At 35.5% G+C, this 21,076-nt stretch overlaps 1 protein-coding gene across 1 annotated transcript in view; it reads right to left on the reverse strand.

The window, feature by feature from the left end:
* The window catches only part of CPS1 (carbamoyl-phosphate synthase 1), a 215,052-nt gene that overhangs the window by 123,665 nt on the left and 70,311 nt on the right, over nt 1–21,076 (reverse strand). The window contains exon 3 of the mRNA XM_019938868.3: nt 18,443–18,589. Coding sequence (XP_019794427.3) covers nt 18,443–18,589 — 147 coding nt within the window. The remainder of the gene's footprint in view (nt 1–18,442; nt 18,590–21,076) is intronic.

Here is a 21,076-nt window from a genome sequence, read left to right on the forward strand (position 1 = left end):
TACCATTCTGTTAATACTGATACAAAAGCAAGCACTGTGGAACTTCTGAAAATATATTGCATTTTGCTTTTTAGTAGAGTTAGTTATATACATGTCTGGTTCTCCCTTTAGACTACAAGGCATTCTGAATTTGACTACTTCACCATACTAATCTCTGAACCAGTTTCTATAAAATTCTTGGTTAAAAAGAGGGACAATTACAGAAACTTATCTCAGAAGCAGGCATCATCTACTCTTCAAAAATACTCTAAATTCTATTGTTGAAACAATTTGGGTCTAATTCTCAATTTCCATACAATTCAGGGGGGAGAGAAGTACCACACTTTGGGGTGCAAAATCTAGACTCTGTAAAAAACTCTATGGGACGAAATAACGGGAAAATTTTGATTTTATTAAAAATAAACTATAGGGCTTCCCTGGTGGTGCAGTGGTTGAGAGTCTGCCTGCCGATGCAGGGGACACGGGTTCGTGCCCTGGTCTGGGAAGATCCCACATGCCACAGAACGGCTAGGCCCATGAGCCATGGCCGCTGAGCCTGCGTGTCCGGACGGGAGAGGCCACAACAGTGAGAGGCCCACGTACCGCAAAAAAAAAAAAAAAACTATAAAGGAAAACATCTCTGCAATAATTTAGAAAATTTGAAAATAAATTGATATTTTATTGTATTCAGTGTAATTTTTAAGATTGATGATGGCATTATGGTTATATTTTTAAGAATTTTCATTTTTTAAAGATATACACTGAAATACTTAAGCATAGACTAATATGATATCTGACATTGGCTTCAAAATAATCAGAGGTTAGGGGGAATGAATAGGGATATGAATGAAACAAATCTGGCCATGAGTTGAAATTGCTGAAGTAAGGAGGATCATTGTGCTGTTCTCTCTGCAAGGGCTAAGTGCAGCCATTAAAGATAGAAACATACTAATTCACTACTTTCCTTACTTTTTTAGCTCTGGATCCCATAGCGTCTAATCCTTTTCTATCCTATCACCCACCTCCAGTCTTACCACACACAGACACCAATCTCAGTATACAGCAGGAAGGCAATACATGATTTCTAGACCTCTGTCTCTATGTTCCTCTAGCTTTACAAGCACTCAGCTTTTCAAGAGTTAAAATGGTAAAACCTCATTATTTTTCTATAGTAACCTTCTCTTTAGAAATACGATGCCTCTTTTACTTGTAAAGTACACAAGTCCCTTGACACTGGAATGACTGCTTTTCAATGTAGTGTTTATCTTCAAATCAATAGACCATGTGCCTATGTATTGTTTATGTGTAGTGCATACACATTAATTTATATTTACACCCAAAGCTATTTTAGTATTCCCTATTAAAATTGATATGTTTATGGTACTCCTCTCAACAGTAAGTTTAGTTTTTAATTGGAGGTACAATGCATGGATTTCAATTTATATTTTGAAGAAAGTTGGACAAAGTACTGTCTGGCACATTTTATATGTGTTTGTGTATGTGAGTTTGTATGTGAGTGCCCATGGGCAGAGTTAGCCAAAAGAATGTTGTCCTTCACCCAGCTTATCAAATAATCTTTGAGGTAAAGTTCTGTTTTATCTACAGCCTTGGAACCAGTGTTCAAGATCTCAAGCTTGACACTTTCTCTTTAAATAGTCATGGTTTACCTTCTCAGACAGTAAATTAAAAAAAAGTTTTTGGAATTACTCAGCACAGAGGAAAGCACAATAAGTAATTAATGTAATACACATGATGACAAGAGTTCCCTGACAGAGACTGGCTTAACACACAAGTTCTGAATTCTGCCTCTGCATCCAGGAAGTCACCTTTGCACGTCACTTCTTCTAATAACACAATTTTCTTATTTTATATTTTATTCTAATTTGTCAATCATTCTTTACTTATAATTCAAGACAGAGGTTGTTGATTTTAGGAAGTAAGTGTGATTATGTTCAGTGTATTTCCAAAGAACATTATAAACTAATCAAATGTCTATGGTGATGGTTCTCAGTAGGGCTAAGTTTATTGGGAAAATTTCCTAGGTATCTCTGACATGTTTCACTAGGTGAAAACCTTTGGTCCAAGTAATGGAAATTCACTGTCAAAAAATATTTTCTACTGAAAGTATTATTTTCTGTTCTTGAGGAAGTCATGTGTAGCCTACACGCTTTCACCAAATGGAGGTGAGGTAGGAAACATTTTCTTAAATAATATTTAACTTTGATAGAACCTAAAATAACTGTACTTATTTGGCAAAACTTGACGTGTGAACTGCATATTTCAATTGTCTTCTATATACCAATTTATCTACCCTACTCTGAGCCATACCTGTGTAAAATATCACCTCTGTTTATTTTGTTCCTTTTGCTTTTCTCTATCCTATTCTCATCTAAGAATTTCAAATTCTCTGATCTATCTGACAACATCTAATTATTTTAAAGAAAGGTAAAAATTAGCATAAGCAATCTGACTCTTGTTAGCCTATTCGTACAATTCTATTTGGTATTTTTCTTCCTCTCTCCATGGGACTAGTTTTCTACTTTGCTTTCTGTCCTTTAAAGATATATTTGAGGAGACATTTACTGTTGCCCGAAATAGTCCCTGAGATTGTGTTCAATACGTCTTTTTTGCTCCTTTAATTATATTTTTTGTTCTTTTCGGCAGCTTTTATAGATTTCCCAATCCTTTTTTCACTGCACGTTATATTGTTACAAGGCTTCTATTTACTGCCTATAGTACCCTTTATATTTCACTTAACTACATTGGCCTCCAACGAGTCTAAAATGATGGGTGCCAATTGACTTATCTATGAATTGACGGAGAAACTCTGAACAAAGAGCTATTATTTGGAATCCCCTCTTCTAGCTAATAAGTTCCCAAATGCTATTTCATTCCAACGAGTCTAAAAGAAATCACCTTGCTACCAGCGTAAGATATTTTAGTAGCCTCAGTCCTAGTAGAAAGAGGACCATAGTCTAGGAATTATACTATAACCTTAAGGGTTCATTTAAGTGCCTACTGCCAGAGCACTTTGGTAGTTTGAATGCTGAAAGTGCACAGGAAACCTTAATGAGAAGTCTGTACACTCACAGAATGTCAGGAAAAGTAACCAAAGGCTATATAAGTGTAAGTTCTACAAAATAAATGACCTATATCATGACATGGTCCCTAACTGTTTAACAAAAAATGTATATGCCAATAAGACAGTTTAGACCTTCAGGTCACAACATCATTTAGCTCCCATCATGTGCCAAGTTTCATCCTAGGCTTTGGAGCTACATGGATAAATATCCCCAGTCCCCCCCACCCCTTCCACCCTCAATGTAGTAAAAGGGCCAGCTATGTGCTTGGATGGTAAAATAGAGGAACCTCAAGAAGATTATCTTTGAAACACCTAGAAACACAAAGATAAATAAAATATCCTTTCCTTTCAGAGATTTCTCTTTACAAAAATAATTCACCCTTTCCTTCCCATTCATGATTTCAGTAATAAAGTTAAAATTTTAAGAGAGAAACGCATCAAATTTTGAATCTAAAGTTTAAAGATTCCTTCAAGTCTTTACTCAAATGTCATCCATCTTCTTGGCAAAACCTATTTAAAATTGCAATATTCCTAAATGTCCATCAACAGGAATGGATTAAGATGTGGTACATATATACAATGGAATATTACCCAGTCATAAAAAAGAACGAAATAATGCCATTTACAGCAACATGGATGGACCTAGAGATTGTCATACTGAATGAAGTAAGTCAGGCAAAGACAAATATCATATATCACTTATAAGTGGAATCTAAAAAAGAAAAAAAAGATACAAATGAACCTATCTACAAAACAGAAATAGAATCACAGATGTAGAAAACAAACTTATGATTACCAGGGGGAGAAAGGGGGGGAGGGATAAATTGGCAGATTATACTAGATATATTATACTAAATATAAAATAGATAACTAATGAGAAACTACTGTATAGTGCAGGGAACTCTACTGAATACTCTGTAATGAACTATACAGGAATAGAATCTGAAAAATAGTGGAAATAAATAAAATTACAATATACCCCTCAGCACCCTATCTACTTAGTCTACTCTTTCTTCATAGCACTTATTGCCTTCTAACATATCATCCAGTGTCTTATTTAAAACATCTGTCTTGTCCCACTAGAAAGTGAGCTTTATGTGGGCAGAGTATTTGGGTTTGCTTTGTTCACTGATGTGCCTGTCTCCAGGGCCAACATCAGTGCCTGGTACAGAGTAGGTAGTCATTTAATTTTTGTTGGATTAATAAAGCATCACTAAGTGACAATCTAAAGAAAAATACTGGGACTTCCCTAGTGGTGCAGTGGTTAAGAAGCCGCCTGCCAATGCAGGGGACACAGGTTAGATCCCTGATCTGGGAAGGTCTCACATGCCGTGAAGCAACTGAGCCCGTGCATCACAATCACTGAGCCTGTACTCTAGAGCCTGTGTGCCACAACTACTGAAGCCCATGTGCCACAACTACTGAAGCCCACGTGCCACAACTACTGAAGCCCACGTGCCGCAATAACTGAGTCCACCCGCCACAACTACCGAAGCCCACGTGACTAGAGCTTGTGTTCCACAATGAAGAGTAGTCCCTGCTCACCACAACTGGAGAAAGCCCACGTGCAGCAAGGAAGACTCAAAGCAGCCAAAAATAAATAAAATTAAAAAATAAAGAAATAAAATACTATTTTAAAAATACTGAAAGACATAATTATCCATTCGGTTTTTAGTTTATTCTAGATATATATTTTAAAATAGCAAATATCTGTTTTGAGTTGCCTTTTCACTATTTAACAGTGCCTTTCTACAATACCTTAAGTGTAGTCAATGTGGAGATATTATGGTGGGAAAGAGATGTGTGCGACATTGAGGGAGAAAGGTTAGTGGATGGTTAGCCCAGGATATGCATACTGAGTATGCTGCATGTGAGTGTTCAAATACATCTTATGCAGAGTTAAAACAAGTATCATGGTAATTCAAAACAAAAGGATCATTCATATCAATTCCCTAGGGATTTCACATGAAAGAGGATGACAGTGCTTGAATTAACATAACAAACTGTTTCAGTCCCTTTTCACTTTGAAAATATAGAAAAAACGAGAAAGCTCTCCTTACCCAGTGTATTCTAAAATATAGGAGTATGGAAAGAAAATGCTGTATTCTTCTACTTAGTTTTAGAATAGCTTATACAAATGAATTTCGCAGAAAAAACATTTTACATTTCTCATATTATTCTCACATATTTTTGCCATAGCAAATTCAAGTGACAGGTCTAAGTCAAATTCAAAGAGATCAAAAGTTATTTTGAACAGTGAAAGCTATTAACTTTTTAATCGTCAAAATTAGTTGAATAAGCATGGACTATTATTCACCCAGTTCAACTTGAAATTTGAGTCTAACTAGCTGCTGCCTCTCTCTAGGTCAATCACTACAGGGCAATACAAGCAAGCAATAAATTCTAAGGTGAGTTTAATCTGACTCCCTCTTAGTGGAATTGAGAAAGATTTTGTTCAGTTTGCTCTCACGAGACACAGAGAACTTTTCTCTTTCCGAAATATGAATATGTATACAAGCCTTATTGGCAGATGACTACTTTGGGTTTTTTTTCTTTGTTTTATTTTTTTCCCTGATCTGGAATAAGCAGTCTCAATTCTTTTAATATGTCCTTACAGCTCTTCATTTCACTTTTTCCCCTCTGGGTCTCTTACTAATATTCCAATAACTTTTCTCAGTAAAACCTTCATGTAAATTAAATTCCATGTGTGACAGGATCCACTTAGTGGCTTAATTTTAACTGGGTCCTCATTTTCATTATAGTCTAATTCTTCATCACTATTTAAGTGCATATGAAGTTATAAGAATATTCTTCAACTCTCAAGATCATAGCCAATTAGAAAAATTTAACTTTTAGTTCATTACCTAATTTTAGATCTAAGTGCCTCAGAGTCAAAGGACTAGTTAGATGTTGATGTTGCTTTTATTCATATTGACTCAACCAAATAGACACAAAATGCTGAAATATAACAAAGAAGTTTCGAGTTCCATCGTACTAGTCTTCAACTTAGAAGTTAAGAGATATTTAAACTGCTTTCATTAATCACATGTAAATAAATCCTTCACTCAATGTAACTTATCAACCCAAATATACATAGTCCAATAAAGATAATAAGGGAAACCTTACCACAAGGGGCAGTGGAAACATTAAGCTTCTATCTGGAAATCTTATTTCAATAAGATCAAGCACATTGGGTTTGGCAAATGCTTAGATCATAGATTTTGAAAGATAAAATAACTATCCATTATATATATGTATATATATCTCACTATTCCCTAAATAACTATTGCCCAAATTTGCTTATATATTCATAATCTAAATTGCAAACCAGTTTAGAAAGACATTTCCACATAAGAGTAGAGTATAATTTTCTATCCAACCGGGGAGGAATTATTTTAAGTATAAAGAGGGCAGACTTCTGGAGAAAAGCACTGAGAAGAGCAGATGCTTTAGGGGAAAAGAATATTCATACACTATGGCAATCACTTCCTCTACCCTGGCCCCATTATTCCAATCTATATGTAGCCCTATCCATTAGGAACTGTTTGAAATCGTGCTCTGTGTAAGGGAAGGAAAGGGGGTATGAATGAGGTTGGGCTGGAGACAGCACTTTTGATAATCTCTTCCACCTTTCACCATCTGGGTTTCTCTTTCCCTCCCATACCCTGCCTGTTGAAATACAGATTTCACTCGTTTTGGGTTTGCTTCTTTGTTTGCTTAGTTTGGGATTTTGGTTTTATACTCTTGATCAATTGTTGTATATTAAAGGTCAGTTCTGCAGATGTCTTTGGAGACTTTGTCAGAAAAACAAACCTTGAAGATCACTAGGCATAATGACTCAGATATACCCAGGTCCTGACACCTCATTCCTGCCCTCTCTTCTTTCCACATATCCCAATTCTACCTCTTGCTAGGAACTCAAGCTGATCATCTTTGTACACTAACTAAACAGGTATTGAAGGATTCGTCACTTCTAAATTTAAGGTTAAGTAAAATTGGCTCTTAGAATTTACTGCTGTATACCCAACTATTTGACTAATTTCTCCAATAAGATCATAGTCAACACCAGACAACATCAAGGAGAGAGACCCTGCCTTCTGTGTCCAACACAGTATCACTAGCACATAACACAGCATCTGGCACTTAGTGGGTGATTGGGGAAACCACTTTGCATCTCTCTGAATTCATACTTTGGCCCATGAAGTTAACTTTCAGGGATTTTGGAAAGATCATTTAACCCCGGGTCCACAAGGAAGAGTAACAGGTATGATGGGTGACTTTGGGAAATAGAACTGAGCAAGACTGGCTCAACTCTTCTCAACAGTCTTTTCAAAGAAGTCTGTTTTCAGGTGCACATCAAGGTGGGAGATTTGCAGTTGTGAGCAAATACATTTGACTCAGGGAATGGGGATTTCTAAGAAGTCCATTTGGTTGCAGATCTAGACCCTGTTTTCCAAATAGCTTTAACAGTAATCAAGCTGATATTCAGATCTCTATCTCTTTGAATTCTATGTCTTGTTGATTCTAAATTTAGAGGCTGAGAAGGAGGTGTGATTAATTATCACTCCTAGAATCCTACCTGTAGTAGATACCTAGCAAATACTGATTGGTTGAATGAATGGATGAATGGATGAATTAATGAATGAATGAATGGCTATCAGGTGGCAAAGATGCAGCATAATTCTACTTTTCTTTCTCTGAGACATAACTGGCTTGCAAATTGCACTCCTGCTTTACTCCAGTCGTATTTTAACTATTCCTCTTAGGCTTTGCTCACAAACATGAGAAGAAATGGGCAATTTATAGCTGTATTTAATTCTACGTGGTTTATTTCCTGGGAAACTAGTTAAGGGAATAAAGAACACCCACTTTAATAGTATTTTCTCTTTCACAGTCCACCAAGTAGGGATGTAAGTCGGTACAGCAATTCCTTTTTATAAAGCCATTATATAATAATTAAGCTTTATTCACACCTTAGTAAAGTTAATTTAGTTAGATAATCTACTAACTATTTAGCAGAGTACAGCTAAATGATTAAATAATGAACTCAGTGAAAGAGGGAAAATTACAACAGAAAACAGTAAAAGTATATACTCTCTTACCTTACATGCATCTTCCCCATTATTACTTTTCATACTTAAAATATTAAACATTTATTTTTTTCATTTCATACTTGATATAATATTTATTTGTAACCACATTTAAAATTAAACTTAATTGTTTTATGTTTGGTTGAACTCTTTTCTAAAACATAGATTTCTAATTCAATATTTTTCTAGTAGTGGTTAGTCTTACAAATCTTTCGAACCCACAGATATTAATTCTAATAGTAAGATATTAGAGTTACAGTCTCTCTCCCTTTGACATCTTTTCCTAACATTTATTGGGAGTGAAACTTTCAAATCATATCTGGGCCTACAGGCTAGGTAATAAAGTTACTTAAATAGTTACTACTCTAATTAAAAATAATTCCACTGTTGATGGAAATACAAAATGGTACAGCCACTGTGGAAAACAGTATGTAAATTCCTCAAAAAAATTAACTATCTGATCCAGGAAGCCTACTTCTGGATATTTATCCAAAGAATTGAAATCAGGATCTCAAAGAGATATCAGCACTCCAATGTTCATCACAGCACTCTTCACAATAGCCAAGATAGTGAAACAAACTAAATGTCTATCAATGGATGAACGGATAAAGAAAACGTGGCACATACACACAATGGAATATTACTCAGTCTTAAAAAAGGAAGGAAATCCTGCTATATATGACAACATGAATGGCCCTTGAGGGTATTATGCTAAGTGAAATAAGCCAATCATAGAAGGACAAATACTGCACGATTTCACTAATCTGACATATCTAAAATGGTCAAACTCATAGAATCAGAGAGAAGAATTATAGTTGTCAGGGGCTAGGGGAAGGAGGTAATAGGAAGTTGCTAACCAATGGACATAAAATCTCAATTGTTCTCAACATGAATAAGTGCTAGTGATTTGCTATACAGCATTGTACTTTTTGTTAGACTGTATATATCGTACACTTAAAAGTTTGTTAAGAGGGTGGATCTCATCTTAAGTGCTCTTACCACAATAAAGTAAAATTTTATTATTTTATGTTAACAGAAATTTAACCTTCCATCACTGGGGAAAAGAAAGAAAATTGAATTCAGCATACATAACCCAATTATTCTCTTTCCTCTCTTTACTTTTTATCTAAAGTGCTTGCCAATTTTACTGTATGTCAGTAGCAAATTTGTTTTCCTTTACTGATGCAGTCTCATAATATTCCAACTCTATGCCAAATTCCCAAATAGTTTACAACTGATAATTAGTCCATTTTTATCCCCCACTAAAAAAACCCTGAGGCTGCTATATTTCTATTGTTATTGTTACTGAGGTTTACATATAGTACTGATGCATACTTGACACTCAATAAATATTTGTATAATTAATTTTGAGGAGAGTAACTAAGGACAACATGTATACTTCAATTTTTCTCTAGTTTGAGTTCATGTGTTAAAGCACATCCCATTTTGTTTTGTTTTATTTTTTAATTCTGGAATAATCCTTATATTTGAAAAAAGTAAAGCATTAACATTTCTTAAGCATGCCTTATAGAAGTAGATTGACCTATCACTGTCCTATTTCTACCCTTCGGCATTTGGCATTGCTTTGGCATTGCTTTAATGAGACCCTATTAAGACATTAACAAGATTGCATACATAGTGACCAATGCTTATTAAAGTCTATATGCAGTTGCACAGATAAATTGTGTATATATATTTGAATGAGAAATTTCTACTGTTCTGAGAAAGGTATCTTACTTCAAATAAAACCATGAAGTTATGTTGGAAAAATATGTTTTGGGAGCACTTTGCCCTCACTGAAAACCCCACCCTGATCCCTTCCTTAAGACATCATTAATAATAGTTAACATAAATGTACTAGGCACTGTCTCTCTAGCTATTGATGGATTTTTCTCTAATCCTCACAACCCTCCCCCGCCCCCCACTGAGGTAGATTAAATTAAGCTTTCCATTTTACAGTTGAGCTAACTGAGGCTTACAGTAGTCAAGATCATTTCACTGGTAAATGCAGGAGTAGTGGTTTCTAAACCCAATCAGTGTGGCTTGGAATCCACAACCCTCCATCACTCTACGGTAGTCCTTCCCATGGAGCCATTACGTAGAAAATTTCAGCCTAAACTGACTTACATATTACCCCTCTTTTTCTTTTTCTAAGCTTACTTCTATTTCTGTTTTCTAATCTTTTAAAAATGGGGATAAAAAGCAATTCAGTCATAGACTGTACTTAAATTTATTTATAAGAATTTTAATTCAAAACTGCCACAGATAAGCTGCAACATGCCCAGGTCAACCAAGAATGACTTACCTGTAAATCTGTAAATCATCAGAGTGAAAACGTCAAGTCATTAATTACAACCTATAATCTGAACAGAACTAGCAGGTTTTAAGAACTCTTCACTCTGATTCCAGGCCCTTGAATTTTCAAGCTCTCAAGACTATTAGGACCAAAGATGCTGTAAACATGGAGATGCTCTTCTCAGTCCCCTTCCAGGAAGAACCTGCCATCCTGCTGCAAGGAGTGAGGTCAGTGGATGGTCACCAGCTGTCAGTTCCTTCAGGATCTACCTCAGTTGCAGAGAGCTGCCTTGCCCTTCCTGGAGTAGCCCACACCAGGTAACCTACCATATTAGACTTTTGTATATGTGGAGTTTACAGGACTATATAAGAAAGAAAGAAATTGAAAAACAGCCTGTTTTGTTACAAACACATGACAATATTTTGGTTGAAGTGGAAGAAATATGTCAACAAAACAGCACTGCCCTAAAATATCGTATTTATAGAATTACTAACGTCCATATAAAGCAGGAATCCTCGCTGATTCTTTGATTTAAACAACCTGTTCTCAAAATGGAATCGAAAAAGGAATAAAGGAAAGGAAAAGAAAAGAAAAATCTGATTTATTTTGTATTGAGATAAAGTACAGTGCATATGAGCTCTTGAGTAAGAAATAAAATCCAGCAGGAGAAGTTGTTTAGATCATTCTGAAGCCAGGTTAAACAACAAATACGGCTTCAGGTATACATATAAGCACACTAACAAAATGCCAAATTTAAAAGATCCAGATGATGTTTGAGGCCTAATTAAAATTCTACCCAGAGTTGCTACATGTATATTCACTTTGTGTGCAGAAACAGACATCCATGTGTCCTTGTATTAACTACAGCACTTACACATCTATGAAATGGGAAGAACAGCATTGTTTCTTCCCCTGAGTGTGAGAATTCACCAGCAAAATGTTCTGGAGGTAAAGCTTAAGCTAATTTAGCAATAAGTTCCATAAAAGATTTGAATAAAACATTATAGCTACAATAATCCCCTTAAGCTAGTAATGGAAATGAAAATTATTTACTCTGGGAGTCTGATTGTATTGCTGTTAAATCATCTGTCTATGTAAATTATTTGCATATCAGAAAAGATAGAAGCCCCATGTGTTTATCTCCATTTTCACCCAGGCCTAAAGCTATATAAAATATTTGATTTCTGGTGCACCTGAGGTTTCTCAGCTATTAGTTGACATCAGTACTCATCCTCTTAAGAAATAAAATAAATCTGAACCAACCTTTGGAAGGTAGGAACCTTAACAGCCAGAATTTTAGTTTATTATTGCACAGATAATATGGTAAAAAGTTAAAATCTTGAAGTGTTCTTTATTGGTAAATGAAATCTTATTTTTTATTCTTAGAGTTAATACTTTCAAAATATGGATACTTAAGATTCAGTATTACAGCACAATTTGCTATGTCTAGAATATTTAATGAGACTTCTCTGCAGTTACAATGCCTAACACTTCAGGATTTCAAAGTACTGTAACAGCAGTAATCAATTAAGCCTTACAACATCTTAAGTTAATAGCCTTACAACATCCTAAGTTAATATTAAGTCATCTGCCTTTGGTTAAACATAAACCAATGTTGGGGGAAAAAATTACACGGTTAATTTACTTGAGTACTTCTATGTTCTGAACATTTATAAACAAATGAGTCAGATTCATAAGTAATTTTTATTCTAGTTATGTTTCTTATTATAAATAAAACATTCAGAAAAATTCCACCACAAAATACATGTATAAAGTATAGGTTTACTAACAAGCACTTAATGGGCATCTGCCATGTGGTAAATCGTTCTGAATCTGGGAGGAATCTTCAATACTGTTAGCTAATGTTTACTTTCTGGTTATAAATTATTATGCATCTTATGTTTAGTTCTACATCATAGAAGAAATTTATTCAGTAAAATTCTTAGTGATAACAGCAACTCTATTGATTCATTTATAAGAACCTCACATTAGCCAATAACCTCCCTGTGAAATTTAAAAGATCAATATGTGGCATTTATTAAGTTAAAAAGAAAAAGAAAAAGAAGAGAGGAGCCTTGAAAATATTTTCATGAGTTGAACTCATTTGGACCAGATGAAGGAAATCAAGTGTAAGATAGGGATTGCTAGGGCTGAGCAGTCCAACACCAGGCCTGACCTTGGCCCATGTAGCTTTCTTCAACCTTCAGTCATTGAAAAGACCCTAGGAAATACTGGTCACATCAAGGACATTCAGTGTTGCGTAGCAAATTCCAGAAGCCTTGAAGTGAGCTCTGGTATGACCATTGCCCAAGAGATCTTGGAAACTCTCTACTACACCCTCCAACCTTTGGTACTAGTCAGAAATATGAAGGAAGTCTAATGAAGACCTGAAAGCAGAGGAATGTTCTTTATTTCCACAGCAGTAGGATCTAAATTTGCATTTAAACTATCAGTAAGTCTGGCCACACATGGTCAAATAGAAACTCAAGGTGCCGTCAACAGGAGAGGGTTGCCTGACGCCAAGACTAGTGCCAGTTCTTCTGGCATTTCCCCAGCCAGAATTCTTGGCTTCCGACCCAGGGCTGGGACCAGGGTGAGGCGAGTGAGGTGCTCAAGGCACAATATCAGACGAGGCACATCGTGGGCCTGGTAGTGAGAGCCTCCTTCAATGTTGTACAATAGACATCCCACTCGCCTACCTCAGTCTAGGTCCTGTCCGACTATAGCTTTTTCAAGGGTTTTATGGCAAGAAGCTCAAAATGTCAAGACACTGTTGATGACAAACAAATGAGTCTATACCTCAGAAAGGGAGGTTATGAATGGTAGAGTACATAAAACAAGAATGTTCAAAAGAGAGGGCCCCTCCCAGTTAATGAAATATTGTCCAGCAAAAATATGTAAAGTTGCTAAATCATCTGAACTAATTCTACAACATTTCATTTGGGATTGGAACACAATTTATTATTTCAAAAATTTGGATTATCATGGATAAAATCCATCCTTAAAATGTATCTAGGGACTTCCCTGGTGGCGCAGTAGTTAAGAATCCGCCTGTCAGTGCAGGGGACATGGGTTCAAGCCCTAGTCCGGGAAGATCCCACATGCCGCGGAGCAGCTAAGCCCGTGCGCCACAACTACTGAACCTGCGTTCTAGAGCCTGCAAGCCACAACTACAGAGCCTGCGTGCCTAGAGCCTGTGCGACGCCACAAAGAGAAGCCTCTGCAATGAGAAGCCCGCACACCGCAACAAAGAGAAGCCCCTGCTCCCCGCAACTAGAGAAAGCCCACGCACAGCAACAAAGACCCAACGCAGCCAATAAATGAATAAATAAATGTATCTATATGTGGTAAAAGTCTAATACAATAATTAGTCTTGAAGATGCATAATAAATTTACCCATACCCCCACCTTTAATATGTATAAAGAGGCTCCTATATAATAATGAATTTTATTTCCTATGAATGTCTTTAAAGCTACTACAATATAATTAAATGATTCTAATTGTAGGAGTTTTTGTAGTTGCCAATTTCTAATCAAATGACAACAGCTCCTCAAAGGTTGAGCTAAATAGCTATTTCTATGTTACAATCAGAATATAATATCTTACAAAATGAAAACGTTTCAAAAGGAATAGTGATTCTGGGGGTTCATTCATATCTGAAGTACCAGAGTGAAGGACACTTGGACTGTTAGGTTCCCGGCTTAATCGTAACACAGGTCACCATTTTTATAAATGAGTGGATTAATGTTAGAAGCAGTACTTATTGAATCCTTTTCTATTCATAAGGAACTTATCCTTTTCAACTTAATACCTTTCATTCCCAAATTCATTTGCAAGTAAAAATAAAACTATTTAGTCTTAGTGACTTTCTAAGACTTGTGAACTCAGAATTTTTTAATTTGTAAGTTTCCTGCAGTCAGAGACTATCCACTTATTATCCATTTATTTCAACTTATTATTCTCCCTGTATACTCCCAGGGTACAAGCTTCATGTTTATTTGTTAAATAAATAAATAGGATAGTAAGATGTACATCCTAACTTTTGGAATTGAATTCAACATAGTGGAAAAAAAATATCTGCTTCATAGTCCTTGAGTCTAATTCATTATAAGCAATATCTTCCTAGAGATAGGCTTGCTATTAAGGCAAAGGTGAAAAAATCATCAAAGATATTTAAGAATTTTTATCAGATATCTTGTCATTGTAATAATTTATAGCCTACAAAAACATGAAGAAACTCTGATCTAACTTTCTATTAAGTCCTTCTACTAAAATGTATAGAATTGAATGTTTTTTAAGTATCAAGTTTTTACTTTTTGGAAATCAAGCCCTTGTCAGCTGCATCATTTGCATATATTTTCTCCCAGTCCATAGGTTGTCTTTTCATTTTGTTTATGGTTTCCTTCACTGTGCGAAAGCTTATAAAATTGATTAGGTCCCATTTGTTTATTTTTGTTTTTATTTCTATTGTCTTGGGAGACTGACCTAAGAAAACTTTAGTACGATTATGTCAGAGAATGTTTTGCCTATGTTCTCTTCTAGAAGTTTTATGGTGTCTTGTCTTGTATTTAAGTCTTTAAGCCATTTTGAGTTTATATTTATGTATGCTGTGAGGGTGTGTTCTAGCTTCATTGATTTACATGTGGCTGTCCAACTTTCCCAACACCACTTGCTGAAGAGACTGTCTTTTCTCCATTGTATATTCTTGCCTCCTTTCTCGAAGATTAATTGTCCATAGGTGTGTAGGTTTACTTCTGGGCTCTCTCTTCTGTTCCATTGATCCATATGTCTGTTTTTGTGCCAATATCACATTGTTTTGATTACTGTAGCTTTGTAGTATTGTCTGAACTCTGAGAGGTTTATGCCTCCTGCTTTGTTCTTTTTCCTCAGGATTGCTTTGGCAATTCTGGGTTTTTTATGATGCCATATAAATTTTAGGATTATCTGTTCTAGTTCTGTGAAAAATATCATGGGTATTTTGATACATATTGCATTAAATCTGTAAATTGCTTTAGGTAGTATGGCCATTTTAAAATATTAATTCTTCCAATTCAAGAGCATGGGGATATCTTTCCATTTCTTTGAGGGATGACTCAATTTCCATTATTAATATTTTGTAGTTCTCAGTATATAGGTCTTTCATCTCCTTGGTGAGGTTTGTTCCTAAGTATTTTATTTTTTTGATGTGATTTTAAAAGGAATTGTTTGTTTACATTTCCTTTCTGATATTTCATTGTTATTGCAAAGAAATGCAACCAATTTCTGTATCTTAATCTTGTATCCTGCTACCTTGCTGAATAATTTTTACTTTTAAAGTATTTTATAGATTTTTAAGCACTGATCATGTGTGATGGTCACACAATTCTTGGAGTAAATCAAGAACTGTTTCCATACTATGGATGACAAAATTCGGGTTCAGAGAGAATATGTGACTTGACTAAGTTCAGAGCATTGAAAAATGCATAAGAAAGGTTAGAATCCAGGTCCTTTTATTCCTATCCAGTGTGTTTTCCACTGCAAGGCTGAATGTAATAATGAGCACTGAAAATTTTAGATACTAATAGAAAAAGATTACTGTCTCTAGAGATTTCATATTTTATGGTGGTTGATCATTTATACCCTTGATATCAAATTCCTTTAAAATGTAGAGTACCTTGAAATTCTTTCTTCTTCCTTATACGTGAAATATAACTGTGCCTATTAACAAGGTACACTCTATAAATATTAGCTACAAACAAACGCATGAGGAAGGACCACATAAAAGTACAAGTGCGTCACTGCTGTCGTCAAACTCACTCTCCTTGTCCCTCACCAAGGGGAAAGTGACCTCCAAAGACTTTGAAAAGGCAACCCATTTACACTGCAGTGCTTATATATCTGATCCCAGGGTATCGTCCACAATCCATTTACTATCTATAACTGGCTATAATGTTATTAACCTTTAGTGACTAGTCTCATTGCCCTTCACTGACCATATATAACTATACCCTAATGATTTTAACTATCTTTTAAATAGGATACTCATATAAAAAGAGTAAGTTTAAATATATCTTGCTAAGAGAATTGAGTTTTAAAAGTGAAGGCATGAAGAAAAGTTGGTAGAGGACTGTTTCAAAATAAGTGAATAGTAACACAAGTTCCCTTAGATTGCTGTATAGAATTTTAATTCACTACTGTGAAGTTCAAGAACTTCTATTTTTCATGCCTGGCATTCCTCCAAAACTTTGGCCAGAAATGATTGAGTATGAGTAATGGCTTTTACACTGTGAAATGATGGCTTATTCCTCCTAGAAACTTGTCATTCTTAGCTGTGAACTTTGGCAGACCCTTAAAACAGATCTGCCACCATGAACTAGAACTACTTTCACAGTGGACCATCCACGTAATTAAACCATTTTGTTGTAGTTGTGGTTGTATAGAGTGCTTATTATGATAGTGGAGAATTGGCTTCTAGTATCAGTCACATCTATGCCATTTTAAGTAGTTACTCAATTTCTTTGTTTCTGATGTCTGATGGAGATACACCTAACTCTATCTACCTATTTTTGTGAGAAGAAAAAGATATTCCAAGGGACACAACTTCAAAGTCTTAAAAGACATGTCTAACTTTAAGTAATATAATTCATCACTAGTTATTCTCTCTGAAGTGATATAGGAGTACCCTTGAGATATTACTAACACTAAACTGAAAGCAAATGCTCACTCTCATAGCTTACATGTAGTCACTCTATCGTTGATGATGGTTTAGAACATATCTCCTTTCTGGCTCTCTTGGTACAATTAAACTGAACCCAAGAAAATGGCTGTTCCTGGGTTTCTTAATTTAGAATGGTAGTATCTTATACTTTCTCTTGAGATCTTGAGATCTCTTTTTCTTTCTCTCTCTCTCCCCACCATTCCTACTCCTTCAGACCTCCTTTCTCTTTCTGTCTCCCTCTTCTTTCTGCTTTTTATTCACCCCTATTTCTTTCCCACTCCAGTCAGTGGAGGTCACAAGAATCTACGGGTGTTGTTTAGCCCTGCAGATATCATTTGGGCTAAAATCATACTGAATCCTTCCTTGAGCAATCTAAGCAATAGAAGCTGGGAAGTATTTGGAGGATTTTTAGCCAACTCACTGAGCACACAAAGTATAAGCAGTACACTCAAAACTATTACAACCTATTTTTACATCAACAGCTAGAGGTTGTTTGGGGCTTTTTTTTCCTACTGCACTTTTTACAGCTCTTACTACTATAGAAGCAATATATTTAAAGCTACTGTGATTACTTAAATTTTATATTCACTAAAGATGATTTTCAGTAGCAAAGTTCCCTTGTAGTAATTTCAGATTTCTCTGGGAAATAAATGTCTTCATAAAGGTATAGGAAGGAACAGAAGTTCCTACAGGAATTTCATAACTCACTGGTGGGGGCGGGGGAAGAGCACTTAATGTTCTCTTCCTGAACCTGCTCCTCAGTTACAGACACATTCAGAGAGACAGGCTCATCAGCTGATAATTGCCTTAGTGTCTTAATCTGCAAAATAAATATAATAAATTTGTCCTTCTAAAAGAAGAGCTAAGAGGGAAAAGGAAAAAGCAAAGGAACTGTCTACATGATGATCTGTAAATATCAAAATTATGTAGATATTTTCCTCTCAACATTTCTTCCCAGAAAACTTTACGGTGAGCCAACACAGAATAGGGGTTAAACACACTACCTACAGCCATGTGGCTCACGTACATATAAACAACTCCATGCTTGAACCCAAAGTGTGAGCAATAGTGTCTGGGCACAAGCAGAGCCCTGATAGCCTTTTGAAAAACTTGTTTTCTAAACAGAACACTTACATTTTTACATATTCACAGGAATTGTGATCCTTCTTTATGTTGGGTGAAAATTAGTAAGTTAGTAGTTCAGAACTATGTTTTTCCTTTGTAAGTGACACCTTTGCTTCATGATAAACTACACCCCATACAATCTTATTGGAAACAATGAATACGGGAATAATACCTTGACAGAAAGGAGCCTGATGCCAGGTCTTGAAAATTTCCATGGATGGTGTGCAGTCACATTGTTTAAGCCAAAACCTGTCTTCAGGGTCTTCACCACTTTGCAAGCTGTCAAAATCCTCATCATTTTGAAGATGCTGATTTGTGACTAAAAATAAATGAAATTGCATATACTTTATGAGAATTTTGCTATAAGATTTTTAAATTAATGTGAAGAAAGCTGGGGGTGTGCAATCTAGTGTTTAAGGCTGACTGCACAGTGATCTTTGAAATTCCATTCATTCTGTCATTAAATGTCTTCGGCCATAGCTCCTCCTTCTCTTAAGCCCTCCTCCTGAGGTAATGTCCAGAGATGGACATGTAATACAAATTGCAACACATCAAACACTACCTGCTCCTGCTGAAATAATGTTAGTGTTGTGGAAAAACAGTCATCTGTCAAAGGAATTGCTTATGCAGCTGAATAGAATGATCTAGAAGCAGTGGACACCCTCAGGAATATCACTTGCCCTAAAGAGTAGCAACTTTCGAATAATGCTAAGGATCAAAGGTTTTTGCTTGTGTGAGATGTAATGCCTAATTTGCCTTAAAAGACATTTTGAATTCCCAAAGAATCTGAAGACTTGCGACTTTCTGCTTGGAAAAGACAATGGAAATCACATAGAGTAAAAAGGACATCAGAATAAGCTTTTCTCCACAAATAGAGAACAAACCTTTCTACACTGTGCTTTTTTTTTTTTTTTTTTTAGTTAATAGTGTATTACATTCTTACCATTGCATTGTTCTTTGTTCCAAATTTTAAAGCAATCAGTAATATCAACTAAAACACAACTGGAGCAAAGTAGCCTATTTCTATCCCTCTTAATTTTTCAATTTGTAAAAAGTATATGAAATAATGGTAAACACTGATTTTAATGAGAACACATTCCTAAGTCAAGATTTTTTTAGTTGTTTAATTGCTACATATAAAATTCTCAAAACGTGAATATTTGTGTTTCAACCTGAGTTGAAATTGATTCACTTAGCCCTCAATCCCATGTTTAATCAGGCAGTCAAAGGGTCTCATTGGCTGGAGGAAGCTCTCACTTAAGTCATGTGTTTATGTAGGTTAGGAAACTCTGCAGTATTATCCTTTGATATCCTTGCAAAGGAGGCCAAGAAATAAAGGCTTTTTCCTAGCACTTTTCACAATGGAAAAGATGACATAGAATGGCACAGAGATTGTAAACTTCATGATGTAGGATGAGTGCTAGAATTAAGTTGGGGGGGAGGGTTTGAGGATTTTTTTGTTTTTAAGGAACAAAGTTTAAACTCCATCTTCTTCTGCCTTACTTAATGTATTCATGTATAAACATTCTCTGAAGCCAAACTGCTTCACAGCTCCTGGTGCTAGAAAACTGAAAAAACAGTCTCAATCTAGTGTATATAATTAATAAAATAAGTAATGTATGGTAGTGTGTCCAAATACAATGGAGAAAGAGAAAGAAAGAAAGGGAGAGAGAGAAAGGGAGAGAGAAAGGAAGGAAGGAAGGAAGGAAAAGATCAACTCCCTTGTGCATGTTCAGTAAAATTTAAATACGTGATTATGTTGAACCATATTATCTTGACGGATTCAAAGAGTATACCAAGTAGATGGAGGGGAAAAAAGCAGAAGGGACAGCATGAGCAATAGCACAGATACATTAAACCATATGGCATATTAAAAAAAAAAAAAAAAACCTAAAACAGTCTGCTAAAGCCTAGGTGCACAGTACAGGTTGGGGAAATGAAGAGGAACCGTAACAAGGAAGATTATGTGTGCTTTAAAATGGTTGGTCTTAATCCATAAATAGTGTTCCTGGTAGTCATGAAAGTGTTTTGAACAAAGGTGAAATTACTGTGAAAGAAAGATTATGGAAAGTGAACTGAAGGAGGATGAAACTAACAGAAGAAAAACTCCCAACTCAAAGAACTAAGAGCTTAGAAACAGAGCTTACTGGTTTAGACCAGTAAGTACGTTAGGTCGTGGACTCATCCTTGTCTATATACATAAAAATATATACATAGTGAGGATTTGTCTTTCTCTAATAAGAAAAATAACATGTACTTATCACAAAAAAATTTTAAGATGCACAATAAATTTAAATCAGTCATAGTCCCATTACCCAGAGGTACCCATGCAGTGAACACTGTGGTATGTTTCCTCCCTTTATTCTCTACGCCTTGGGGTACTAAGGAGTCCAGAACTTAAAGAAGGAAAGACATTAGTAAGTGACTTCATAACCACTTTTAACAGTTGACCAAAAAGCATGGTGAACTGAGCATGGTTTCCCAATAAGATGTCAACAACTTTAGGGTACAATTCCATAACTCTAGAACCTAAAGAAAAATATAAGCCTGAGAGTTGTAATGGGCTTTCACTTTTTTCAGTAAAAGGTCCTGGATGTAGGCTATGGTCCATGTTTCTAGTCACCATAATAAAAGAGGAAAGGGCAGAAGATTTGGAGAGTTTGGTTAAATATTCTGAAAATTCATCCATCATGATTCTACAATCATCTCAGGAATTGGAAAGACCAATAAATTAAATGGTGGGTAGTTTCAGATTTGAGTGTTCAGGGTGGACTGAAATCTACAACCAAACTGAAAAAGAAAATTA

The sequence above is a fragment of the Tursiops truncatus genome, chromosome 7, assembly GCF_011762595.2.
Source record: "Tursiops truncatus isolate mTurTru1 chromosome 7, mTurTru1.mat.Y, whole genome shotgun sequence".
Lineage (NCBI taxonomy): Eukaryota > Metazoa > Chordata > Mammalia > Artiodactyla > Delphinidae > Tursiops > Tursiops truncatus.